This window comes from Taudactylus pleione, unplaced genomic scaffold (assembly GCF_031769625.1).
Source record: "Taudactylus pleione unplaced genomic scaffold, aTauple2 ptg000380l, whole genome shotgun sequence".
Lineage (NCBI taxonomy): Eukaryota > Metazoa > Chordata > Amphibia > Anura > Myobatrachidae > Taudactylus > Taudactylus pleione.
In genome coordinates this window covers 2,141,192-2,154,712 of record NW_028284781.1, presented here as the reverse complement: position 1 = coordinate 2,154,712, position 13,521 = coordinate 2,141,192, and the positions used below count along the sequence as shown (strand labels likewise).

The 13,521-nt window shown below is 44.8% G+C and overlaps 1 protein-coding gene across 3 annotated transcripts in view; it reads left to right on the top strand.

Annotated features, from left to right (window-relative positions):
- The window catches only part of NCAPG2 (non-SMC condensin II complex subunit G2), a 126,572-nt gene that overhangs the window by 84,096 nt on the left and 28,955 nt on the right, over positions 1–13,521 (top strand). For all 3 annotated transcript variants that reach the window (XM_088445426.1, XM_088445428.1, XM_088445427.1), the window contains exons 14-17: positions 2,790–3,012; positions 3,125–3,243; positions 12,359–12,532; positions 13,421–13,491. In XM_088445426.1, the coding sequence (XP_088301552.1) occupies positions 2,790–3,012; positions 3,125–3,243; positions 12,359–12,532; positions 13,421–13,491 (587 nt within the window). The remainder of the gene's footprint in view (positions 1–2,789; positions 3,013–3,124; positions 3,244–12,358; positions 12,533–13,420; positions 13,492–13,521) is intronic.

The following is a 13,521-nucleotide window of genomic DNA, read 5'->3' as shown; positions in this document are numbered from 1 at the left end:
CCGCCATCCTAAGAAGCCATGGAGTTCCTAGGTCGGTCATTCCTACCATGCTTAGGGCTAGAAAACCGGTAACATCAGCGCATTATCATTGCATTTGGAGGGCTTATATCTCCTGGTGTGAAGGTCGTGGATCCTCCACTTCCTCTTTTCATTTACCACGTCTTCTTCTTTTTCTTCAAAAAGGCCTCGATGCGGGGTTACGCTTGGGATCGCTTAAAGTGCAGATTTCTGCTCTTTCTATTTTTTTCCAGCGTCGCCTAGCTCTGATTCCGGAGGTTCAGACCTTTTTTCAAGGGGTTCTTAGAATTCAGCCCCCCTTTGTGCCACCCACGGCTCCTTGGGACCTGAATCTTGTTTTATCTTTTCTTCAGTCATCCACCTTTGAGCCTTTGCAGGAGGTGGAATTGAAGTATTTGACTTGGAAGATGATCCTTTTATTGGCCCTGGCTTCGGCCAGACGTGTGTCGGAACTTGGAGCCTTGTCCTGCCGTTCCCCTTACTTGATTTTTCACGAAGATCGGGCGGAACTTCGTACCCGGCCTTCCTTTTTGCCCAAGGTGGTCTCGGGTTTTCATCTGAATCAGCCGATTGTAGTGCCAGCGTTGTCGGACTCTTCTGGGGATTCTCACTCCTTGGATGTGGTTCGGGCACTTCGCATTTATGTGTCCCGTACTGAGGGGCTACGTAAATCAGAGGCTCTATTCGTCCTTTATGATGCTAATCGGCGTGGCTGGCCGGCGTCTAAACAAACTTTGGCCAGGTGGATTCGTCTGACTATTCGTCAGGCATATGTTGCTTCTGCTCGACCACCGCCGGTATCCATTTCTGCGCATTCTACGCGCTCTGTGGGTACTTCTTTTGGGCGGCACGTAGAGGTGTCTCGGCTTCACAGCTTTGTAGGGCAGCGACGTGGTCTTCGGTTCATACTTTTGTACGTTTCTACAGATTTGACACTTTTGCGGCTTCTGCTTCAAATTTTGGTCGTAGTGTCTTGCAGGGCGTTCAGCACTCTCCCCCCCCAGGAGGGTAGCTTTGGGACGTCCCCACTGTCATGAAGCTCCAGTGTCCCCTAGTGGATGAAGGAGAAAACAGGATTTTGGTACTTACCGTTAAATCCATTTCTCCGATTCCACAGGGGACACTGGACGCCCACCCAGTGCTTCTTGCCTGTTCTCAGTTGTTTGTTCTGCTTCAGTTCTGTTGCAGTTTTGTCTGTTTTATTGTGTGACTGTTTATCACTGCAGCCTGCTGTGTTCTTGCAGTGTGTCAGTATGTTGGATGTTTCTTTTCCTGTTCTCCTTCTCTGTTCTTCAGTCTGTTCTCCGTCTCCTCTCGGGCTCAGTTCTTTAAAACTGGGGTTGATGGGGCATAGAGGGGGAGGAGCCAGTCACACTTGTAGATTTTTAAAGTGCCAGGCTCAACTCAACCCACCGTCTATACCCCACTGTCATGAAGCTCCAGTGTCCCCTGTGGAATCGGAGAAATGGATTTAACGGTAAGTACCAAAATCCTGTTTTCACCATTTACCTCAATTAAGAATCGTTTTTGGAGAAACTATGTGGGTTAGATCCTTACCTGATTTCCAGGACATACCACAAGTGCTGCAGTATGAAAGCAGTCTCTCTGCTTCTGCTGATCTGATTAGCTGTGATAAATTACTTATTCCGTGATTGAGCTAACTAAAAGAAACCTACAGTACCACAAGCAAAAAAAATAAGTATTCCCCTATGCATTTTGTATGTCACATGTGGACATACTATTATCATTTTTATATATATATATATATATATATATATATATATAGCGAAACAAGTGTCCGCAGCGCCTTACAAAGTACATAAACAAATAGGTGACCAGTGATTACAGTACAGTACAATGCAATGTAGGACAAGAGCATGGATAATATACATTGTTACATTAGCGACCATAACACCCACATAAGCAGCAGAGCATAAGCAACCAAGTGTTAGGTGCTGTAGTGGGGAGTAAGAAGTAGATGAAAGTAAAGTAGGGAGAAGCACAAGAGGTAAGACGGCCCTGCTCGTAAGAGCTTACATTCTAAAAGGGAAGAGCAGACAAACAGGTGTGACACAGATGGGGTAGACTGGGAGAAAGGAAGATGTAGCAGCAAGTTAGGATCCTGTAGGTTGTGCCTAATGGAGAGATCACTAAAAACCTATATTGTAAATGTTATCATGTACTTTGGGCCTTATTCAGTTGTACGCTAACCCGATGGTTTGCACACATCTCCGATTGTGGGAGGGTCTGCATGCGCAGGAGATGTACTGTGCATGTGCAGCCCTTCGTCTGCGAGTCCTTTCGCAGTGGGGAGGAGCAGAGGCGTTCCCTGGCAGCGGTCCCGGAAACGTGTCGCCCCTGTTTTCCGCGAGGGACGAGGCCAGAGTCTGCGTATGTGCGCGCAGACTTCCTCGCCTCGCAAGCTGCCAGGACCCGGCTTGGCTGCAGGAAGCTTTAGCTCCCGCAGCCTGGCCAAAGGGAAATTGACGTTCCGATGGTGACCCCAGGCTGCGACCACGCAAATGCAGCAGGAAGGCGTTTGACACCATCTTCTGCATTTGCATTTTAAATGGACGGAATTGCACAGCCGCTTGTGTGCGGCTGTACAATTCCGTCCATCTCTGAATCAGGCCCTTTGTGTCATACAGGTTCTTGTGGTCACAGTGAAATACTCTTAGGTCATTTTATGTTTTGTACTTTTTGATGCTGTGTAGAATCTGCAAATTATGAGTAATTTAGCTGCTGTTGTGTTTTTTGCTTTTCCTGCTCAGTTTTGGAAGATGTGCCCCATGGAACACCTTTTAGCTCGTCTTGAAATAGATTCACGCCCAGTTTGTCGTCGTCTCGTGAATCTCATGTTTAACTCCTTCTTTCCTGTTGATCAACCAGAAGAAATCTGGTGTGAGCGTTGCATAGCACTCATACAAATGAATCCAGGAGCTGCGCGGAGGTTTTATCAATATGTCTATGAACACACTGCCCCTACCAACGTCGGTAAGCACGGCGCATTGCTACACCTCGTCAGCTGTTTTTTTCCTTTTAGTAGTAGTTTTTTTTTAATTGCATTCAACTGTATTATCTAACAGAATCCCTTTTACATCTCCAGCTAAATTAATGCTCACTATAAGGCGTTGTTTAAATGCCTGCTTGCAGAAAGCCATTAATAATGACGATGACGAGAATGATGAGAACAATGATGAAGATCGTGAAAAGAAGAACAAGAGTGTAAGTGGGATTGTCCTTTAGCTGCTGCGTAGTCTTGGATTACAGCCTATATGTTTCATTTATGCTTTATGTACTTTTTTTTTTTAGTTTCTAATGAAAAATAAAATAACTTTCTAAAATAGTAAACCTATTTGAAAGATGTAAGAAAAAACATGCACATTGTTATTAAAGTTAGTTTTTCAAATGGGGAATGAGGCACAGGGCAGAGAAAGCTGCCTGGGCTGGAGGCACAGGGAAGGCTGGACTAGGGGGGGGAGACGGGGGAAGCTGGGTAGACTAGGGCAGGAGGCGCAGGTCAGGGAAGGTTGGAAAGAGAGGGGGGGGGACAGGGCAAGGTCAGGGACTATGTAGTATCTGGTTTAGTAGTTTCTTCAGCTCGCCGCGCCAACGTCATTTCAAACATGGCGCCGGCTGTGAGACAATCACAACTTGCGGACCGGCGGCCAATCAGGAGCGGCTGATGCGGCCGCTCCTGATTGGCTGTTCCGCAAGCTCTGGCTGGTGCGCGGCAGGCGCCCTACTTGAAATGCCGCCGGTGTTGTATAAGTTCTCCCTGGCTGCTGGTGCAGTGCCAGTGCCACCTGGGCCCCCCCCCCCCTCTCTCCAGGCCCGGGACTCGAGGCCGGCGGTTCCCCCCTGATGGTGGCCCTGGATGCCACCATCGGTTGCACTGTTTTTCATCTGAGTATGGCCTCTAAAGTACATTTTGTGCATGCAAGCACTTCAGCAACGTTGCCGTAACACTCCCATAACATGCCTATAAGACGGACCATCTCAATTAATCTGTTTAACCACCTCCCAGGAGCTCCCAGTACTTTGCCAAGACATTATTCATATTGTGCGTCTGAATCACAACAGCACCTTTGTGCATACACTCTGTGTAACACATGACCGTAAGAGTTTACACACAGCGAAAAAAATCACTAAACTACGTGATCATCGGTGTTGTGTGCGACTCTGATTTAGCTTCTAAATAGAGCGTTCTCTTCAAAATGATTTGTTTTGTCAGTCATCTTAAAATGTTTTCAAATAATTGTATCCCTTAAAAGAAATGGAGCCTGATTCATCTGAATTAATGCAGCAATAACTACCCTCCTCCAGTGTCATTAATTGGTGGTGGGTGAAATAACTGCAAACCGCATAATCAAAGTACCTTGTTACTGGTGCTTGCTCGTATCACTTGTCAAGATAATTCATGCCCCATTTATAGGCCTACATTAGACCAAGACCTGACTGTAAGACTAGATCTATAATACAGTCAAATTGATTGGATTAAATGGGACATTTTCATCAAATCAGGTTTAAACAAACTTGCCTACCCTCCCGATTCGTCTGGGAGCCTCCCGAAAATCGTGTGCCGCTCCCGGCCCCCCGGAAAGGCAGGTACGCCTCCGCCACACAACGCACACACACACACAACACCCCCCTACACGCTGAATAGTGTCATTTTGGCCCCGCCCCCAACTTCACAATACCGGCGTGGGGCCAAAATGACGCGATTGTGTGGCTATGCCCCTGCTCTGCCCACAAATGCCAGGTAAGTTGTTTGTCCCCGTCCCCTTATGCTGGCCACATCCCCTGTTTTGCTGATCTGGCAACGGGCAGCCAGAATGTCGGCAACCCTGGATTTAAACTGACTGAAGTGTTTGTTAATAATTGTGCAATACTGTTCTAGAGTGAGCACTTGATCTTATTGGTTACTGGGTGTTCTAGCTGCTACAGATGTGCTCTTAAACACTTATCCTTCTTGCGTCATATTGTGTGAGACACCTAGCGTGACTTAGACCCTTTGCTACATATTTTTCCCGAATGTTGCGTCTTAATTTGCTTATTGTAGCTTATTGTAGCAGCTAATAGTGTGCTAAGTACTTAGGATTGGTATAAAGTATCATAGGAAGCATAACTGATACATAGCGTGAGTCACTCATATAGGACCTCTGTCTGTCTATTACCCAGATTGAGTACTTTTTCTTTAATAGTGTACCAAGTATTTAGGATTCGTATTTTTGTCACAAAAGATTTGGTAGAAAGTAGCAGGTAAAGGCGGTATCCAATTAGCCCCAAACATAGTTCTCCTGAAAACACACAGGTCCGTGAGCTTATCGCGGGTCCTATGTGTTTTTTTTGCCATTTAGGTGGTAAAAAAACGGCATTTATCGAGCATTGTTTTTCGGAACACATTAGGTCCCGAAAAATATCCACGATAAGTGCCGGCGCCGGACGGCACTTCGGGGCTAATAGGATAGCCCTGCTGCGATCATTTAGCAGCACTACTAATTGGATACCCCCCTAAGAGGCACATTTCAAGAAAAATCAGCAAGACGCTGCTAAAGCTGGCCACACATCTAAAGATTGTCTTGTCCAACCAGCCAACTAGTTGATTGGTTGAAATTAAAATCTGGTAACGTATGGGAGTAACTGATGATCAGCAATTTGCTCCTACATGCCAGAAAACAGATGAAAATGGTCGGTCAGACAAGTTGGTTAAATGTTTGATCTAAACAAATTGTTCAAACAGTTTTTGTCCATTTTCTGGCATTTGAGAGCAAATTGCTGATCATCAGTTACTCCCATACGTTACCAGATTTTCATTCCAACCAATCAACTAGTTGGCTGGTTGGCCAGATCATCTTTAGATGTGTGGCCAGCTTTAATCAGTAAGTCCATGGGGCAATTTGAGAATAGGTCTACGTGGACACATCTGTGCTTCCACATTTGTGACCTTGGACACATTTACAAGCTGTGGAGTATAAATGTTACATAAATGATTTAGACCAGAGGTTCCCAAACACGGCCCTTAAGGCACTCCAACAGTTCAGGTATTAGAGATATCCATGGTTGAGCACGGGTTGTTAAATCAAATTGACTGAGGTATTAATTGTCACCTGTGGTCAAGCATGGATATCATTAAAACCTGGACTGTTAGGGTGCCTTGAGGACTGAATTTGGGAACATTTGCAAGTGTGTACCCACTATGAGCGACCATGCGCCCTCCCGCGGGGTCGTTCATCGCATAGACAGTCTGAGCCTATATGCTTCTCAATCTGTCAATTTGATGAACGACCACGTGATTGTTGATGCGGCTGGTGAGCGACGTATTGTGAGGTTGTCCACGAGAGAGCGCGGTGTGAAACGACCGCAGGATATGTCTTTCATCGCATCGTGCGTTGGCCGGGTACACAAATCGTGTAATGTGTACCCAGCTTTAGGGTGCCTTGAGGACAGAGTTTGGGAACCTCTGATTTAAACTATAGCTAACAGCACCTAAAAGATCCAGGTAATTGCAGTTTTTGCATAAAATGTTCGGCTATGTATGATACTGAACACGTGCTTGGATATATATATAGTTTTTAATTAATATTATTATTTTTCTCCTTCATCCACTAGGGGACACTTGGAGTTCAAGACAGTGGGGTATAGACGGTGGTAGAGCAGAGCCTGGCACTTTAAATAATTTAGAAGTGTGATTGGCTTCTCCCCCTCTATGCCCCATCAGCCCCAGTTTTTAGAATGTGCCCGAGAGAGCTGGTAGCACATTAGGCTGTCTCCAGCCTTTTTCCTAGATTTTTATCTTTTGTTTTATAAACAAGCATTGAGGACAGGCAGACTGCTTGCTGTGACGGTCTGCCTGGTACGGGGGAGCCGCCGGGAAGGGCACCGCCACGGCTACTGCAACCTGTGTCCGGTGACCCTGAGGAAGGGGCACCAGCAGATGGAGTCATCGGACCCTGCGAGGACCAGCCACTGCTGACACCGGCATGTGTCCGGGTTCTTTACCGCCCCCTCAGCCCAACATACCGGCCGCAGCAGCCCGTAAGTATATCCCACCACTCCTGACTAGCTGGAGCGCTGGGCCAAAACGCTGGGCTCAGGACAGCACGCGCTGCGCAGCTGTTACACAGCCTCCTTCCCCCTGCCAGTAAACTTGGCAGTGTCGGAGCTGCTGATGAGACCCGCCGCTGCACTCGGCAGTCAGTGTCCGGGTCTCTGGCTTAGCCTAGCCGGTATTCCCCCTCCTATTTAAACGAGGGGATGGACAAAGCGAGGAGGGAGAGGCCCCTGTACGTTGGTGACAGTGCGGTGCTAGCCGTAGCTGTCACTGGAGACACCTGCTAATCCCTCCTCTATGCAAGGAGGGAGACTGCCGCGTCCCACTACTCCCATAACGGAAGTCTGCATTTACAGCCCCGCTATTATAACCATAAAACTTATGGTTATAGCTTACCCGTAACCATTATGCCTCACATTGGCTCGCCTTAAAAAGGGACAGTACTCTTCCCATGCAGCCTACGGCCACACCACCCTGAACACGCTCTATCTCGTCTGATCTTGGAAGCTAAACAGCGTCAGGTCTGGTTAGTACTTGGATGTGAGACCGCCTAGGAACGCCAGTAACAGAAGACCCAGGATCAACACCAGTCTGGGACAGCACGCTGCTAACATATCTTGCCCCTACGCCGTACACATGAGCAGTCTCCCGGCGTGGAGGTAAGCCACGTGTGTTTGTGTGTGTGTGTATATATATACACATATATACAGAGAGAACTGATAATAGCGCTAGTCCCTACTATGTGGATTCTGTAAACATCACAGTCCTTTGATGGATCAGTAAATGTTCTACTATAAGCTGCTCACAATTCTCCAAATGGATCGTTGTTGTGCGGTCCCAAAATTTATGAAAATACAAAAGGTGAGAGCGAGCGCCTTATAGTATAGTAAGTTGTATAATCAGATGCACACTCATATTAAATTACAAAGCGTACCGTGTGTGCCTAATAGTCATGTAATGTGTGTGTATGTGTGCGTGTGTGTGTGTATATATATATATATATATATATATATATATATGTGTGTGTGTGTGTGTATGTATATATATATATATATATATATATATATATACACACACACACACACACACAGTCAGGTGCAGAGTAACAGTGCATTATCATCAAATTGTCATATAACCGCTATACAGTCAGGTGCATAAATATTGGGACATTGACAGAATTTTCTATTTTGGCCTCTATTTACCACCACAACTGCTTTGAAATGAAACAAACAAGATGTGCTTTAACTGCAGACTTTCAGATTTAATTTGAGGGTAATTACATCCAAATCTGGTGAACGGTGTAGGAATTACAACGGTTTCTATATGTGCCTCCCACTTTTTAAGGGACCAAAAGTAATGGGACAAACTAAACAATCCTAAATCTAACTTTCACTTTTTAATACTTTGTTGCAAATCCTTTGCAGGCAATTACAGCCTAAAGTCTGGAACGCATAGACATCACCAGACGCTGGGTTTCATCCCTTGTGATGCTCTGCCAGGCCAATACTGCAAATGTTTTCAGTTCCTGCTTGTTCTTGGGGAATTTTCCCTTCAGTTTTGTCTTCATCAAGTGAAATGCATGCTCAATCAGATTCAGGTCAGGGGATTGACTTGGCCATTGCATAACATTCCACTTTTTAGCCTTAAAAAACTCTTTGGTTGCTTTTGCAGTATGCTTCGGGTCATTGTCTATCTGGACTGTGAAGCACCATCCAATGAGTTCTGAAGCATTTGACTGAATATGAGCATATAATATTGCCGAAACACTTCAGAATTCATTCTGCTGCTTTTGTCAGCAGTCACATCATCAATAAATACAAGGGAACCAGTTCCATTGGCAGCCATACATGCCCACGCCATGACACTACCCCCACCATGCTTCACTGATGAGGTGGTATGTTTTGGATCACGAGCAGTTCCTTTCCTTCTCCATACTCTTCTCATCACTCTGGTACAAGTTGATCTTTGTCTCATCTGTCCATAGGATGTTGTTCCAGAACTGTAATGGCTTTTTTAGATGTTGTTTGGCAAACTCTAATCTGGTCTTCCTGTTTTTGGGGCTCACCAATGGTTTACATCTTGTGGTGAACCCTCTATATTCACTCTTGTGAAGTATTCTCTTGATTGTTGACTTTGAGACATATACACCTACCTGTTTTTGATTTGGCCAACTGTTGTGAAGGGGTTTTTCTTCACCAGGGAAATTATTCTTCTGTCATCCGCCACAGTTGTTTTCCGTGGTCTTCCGAGTCTTTTGGTGTTGCTGAGCTCTCCGGTGCGTTCTTTCTTTTTAAGAATGTTCCAAACAGTTGATTTGGCCACACCTAATGTTTTTGCTATCTCTCTGATGGGTTTGTTTTGATTTTTCAGCCTAATGATGGCTTGCTTCACTGATAGTGACAGCTCTTTGGATCTCATACTGAGAGTCGACAGCAACTGATTCCAAATGCAAATGTCACACCTAGAATCAACTCCAGACCTTTTACCTGCTTAATTGATATAAAATGAGGGAATAAATTTGTCCTTCCACGCCGCTAATTATGCTCATGTTCTATTTAAAATATTATCGTCACCTATTAAACTTGTATGTAGGTACATGTATGCATATGTGGATATCGCTTCTTATCCTTGCCATAACATACTAGCATAATGAAAGATGCTGCGATTGGAGGCTGGACACTCCTTATGCGGTAGTTGGTAGAATGACTGCGCTTTACACTATCTCTCCCTAGGTATTGGGGTGTGTGTGTGTATAAATATATACATTATGTTTATACTTCCACATTCATTTGGTTTACCTATTATTCCACAGATGGGTAGCCATCTGAGTTTACCAGAAGCTGTAGGCTATATCCATTCCTATTATATGGTGGCTCTATAAAGTCATGTTCTGCAGCTTACATAGTGATAGTCACAATTCCCTGGGCATTGCTTCCAGTATGGACCCTATACATATCCTGGGGCCTTCTTGTAAGTACACACGTATACAAAAGATAGGTACTTACACCCTCCAGGGTTTATAGTCCGGTTCCCTTCAGTCTATATCTACGGCGGCCCGTTCGGGGGATCTATTATCATTACAACTACAGTGGTGCACTTGTATTAATATTTCTGAATAATTGGGAATAACCTGTTATTTTTTTAACCCTAACTGGAGTTATCAGCACTGATATATCCCTTCTTACTTGGGATAACCAACGCAGTCTATGTCTAAGTACAGGTACCCTTCTCAGTATCATTTCCGGTACTCCTTATTTTTGTCGCATATCTCAATAAAATGAGTCTCAAAAGGACCCTTAGGTACAATTCCATACCATGAGGCCTTGGGCCGCCCGCAGAACAGGCTCAATTTAGAGTCCTGTTCTACGACCTTCTTGTCTCCACTAACATTTTACTAGTTTCCACAGTAATTTCTACTGCACTTCTCCAGACTGAACTCCGTGCTGTGGAGCATTGGTCTTAGCCCACTGAAGCTACTCTCTATACCTAACGTGGCGGGTTGCTGTGTGATAAAAAAGGTCAGTGACATTCTACATAGCGTCCAGAGGGCTTCTGGTCGCTCACAGGTAAGAGCTTACCTCACTAGTGCCTCAGAAGATGCTCTTATTTCAGGCAACCTGATATACATAACGTTACTCTCCTTACACAGCCTAGCTGCTGTCCTAGCAGCCATCTGCTCTTTCAATCAGTTGGCTCTACACTTTAGAGTTTCCCTGGTGTGTGGGTGCATAGTTTGAACATTGAGATTAGCGACACTATTCTACTAGAATCTGTTTGGGTTTTGGACCAAAGCGCATCTCTGGGCTAGTGCACATCTTTACATAAGTGTGACAGTCACTATGTTCCACGCAGGGGGCCTGGTTGGGTTTCCTGTTCAGTATCTGTTGATATTTTTATCACACTGATAGGTACCTGACGGGTAATTTCATGGTTGTCTTGCTGCCCTGGCCTTGCTGTGTGGGATGCTTCCCTATATTGGTAGCTCTCCCTGGGTGGGGTTACAGTCGTGCTCCTTTACTGCTAGGTTCCTGGTTGTTTTCACACTATGTTCAGGTCCGGCAGTTAGTACTGACTACGCACTTCCATCAGGTTGGAAGTTGTCTTATTATCCTTTTTTCAGTATGGGTTGTACTGCTGTCTGACCCTCTGAAATGAATTGGAATCTCCATCCTCTCGTATTCGCCTCTGCCTCATGCCCCGTGGGATCTCCACTCGTTGGAGACTTCTATGGTCTAACCTTTACGCTGGTTCACAACTTTGTTGTAGTTGGACCTCAAGGATTGTTCAGAGCGACTGTTCAGTCTTGTCATTGACCTCCCAGCATACTCTTTGTTGGGAGTCTGTGGACAGGTTCAACTTTGTATCTGTTGATTGGTATTGTCATACTTCTATCTATACGATTATGACCAGCGGTGCTGGGATTCTGCTGTCTGCAGCTGTTGCAGATTCCTGTGCAGACTCTAGTACGGTTCACGAGTTCTTCTCGTTTTCTGCCCTTCTATGGATTCTTGTTGGGGCTCTCTGCTACCAACTGTCTGGTTTGGTCTATTTTCAGCCGCTTCTCAACTGGGGTTGTTTTCTCGCCAGCCGTTCTGTTCCTTTTGGCTTCCGCTGTGCATACTTTGTGGAAGTTCTTCTTTGACTGTCTTCTGAGGAGTAGTGTTTGTCTGTGCTCTACGACACTTGATCCTCTGCTGGGCCTATTGTTCTTGGCGGTCCCTGTTTCGGTTTGGCCGAGGGAAGTCAGCAAGTTCTCCGCGCTTCCCACCCAGGAGGTTGGCTTGGGACGTCCCCACTGTCTTGAACTCCAGTGTCCCCTAGTGGATGAAGGAGAAAACAGGATTTTGGTACTTAACCGATAAATCCCTTTCTCCGATTCCACAGGGGACATTGGACGCCCGCCCAGCGCTCCGTACCTTCCGTTTTGTTGGGTACATTCTATGGTTGTGTGACTGCATGGTTCTCTGTTATGGGTTCCACTGTTCTCCTTCAGTCGGTATTGTTCCGTTCTGTGGTCTTCTCCTTCTCGTTTTTTCTGTTGTCCTCCGTCTCCTCTCGGGCTCAGTTCTTAAACTGGGGCTGATGGGGCATAGAGGGGGAGGAGCCAGTCACACTTCTAAATTATTTAAAGTGCCAGGCTCTGCTCTACCACCGTCTATACCCCACTGTCTTGAACTCCAGTGTCCCCTGTGGAATCGGAGAAAGGAATTTATCGGTAAGTACCAATATCCTGTTATTTACACTACTGATTACACATTGGATTAATGAGTGTCTTGTTTTTTATAGGTGTTGGAAAATGCGCTGTCAGCAGAAGACGTTGCATCTATCGCTAGTTTACTGGAAATTGTAGTCATTTTATGGCGCAGTATCAGAAAGGCTCTTGATCAAAATGATGAGGCAAAAAAGTACACTATAAGCAAATTTGCTACTGTGCTGCCGGCTTATTTTAGAATGTTTAAGGTAAGGACCCGGAAAATATATATTTATTTTCTTTACATGTGACTTCTGCATAGAAGCAGTAGAAGACTGTAACGCTGGCCATATGTTTAGGTCTGGTTGTTTTTAATTACATTGGAAGAATTTCACAATGTGAGTGAGTAAACTGGGCGACGATACAGTATGAAATGGTGAAAAATATTAATCATAAGTAACTTTTTTGAAAACAATAAAAAAAAATTCTAATCATGATACGAACTATAGTAGAAACTCAGTATTTGTTTGTAAAGCTGTTCATTCAAAATCATAAATTGTTGCATCTGTAGCCAGCTTATTAATAACAATTGCATTGACGACCTTAAAAAAATATATTGTGTTTAACATAACCATACTTCATAACATCATATAAACAAAAGTAATATAAAAGTAAAATCCTATCTAAGCACACAAGTAACTTATCAATTGAGAGACTATTGACTGTACGTTTATGCATTCGGACGTCCCTGCACCGATTGGGATGAAACCAACGCAAGGTGGGCAAGTCGGACCTCCGGTTGGTGTGCGCTGGGCAGAACTTTGACCCGGGAAGCATGTTCTGGGCCTTCCACTGGATGGATTTGGACAACATCACATAATAAAATTTAATAACTTGAAGATTTAAACCCGGGCAATGCTGGGTACTTCAGCTAGTATACTATATGTGTAACTAAGCATCTGAAAATAAGTTCAGTAATGCTCGTTTGACATCAGTTTATGAAAACTAGTCCAGAAGAAAATGTACTGGAAGAAGGAAAGTATTTGGTTTGTTTGGGCAAACTCTTAGTTTCTGCATTGTCACATGTAGAACTATTTTCATGCATATTGCCTATATTCCTCTATGAAAACTCCATGCATGTCTTGTCTTACCTGCAGGATGATCGCTGCACTGTTCCATTAATAATCTTGGCTTCCTTTATGCCTCCATCTGCTGTTCCTACATTCAGGTACCTATTTCTGAGATTTCCAGTTCTGAA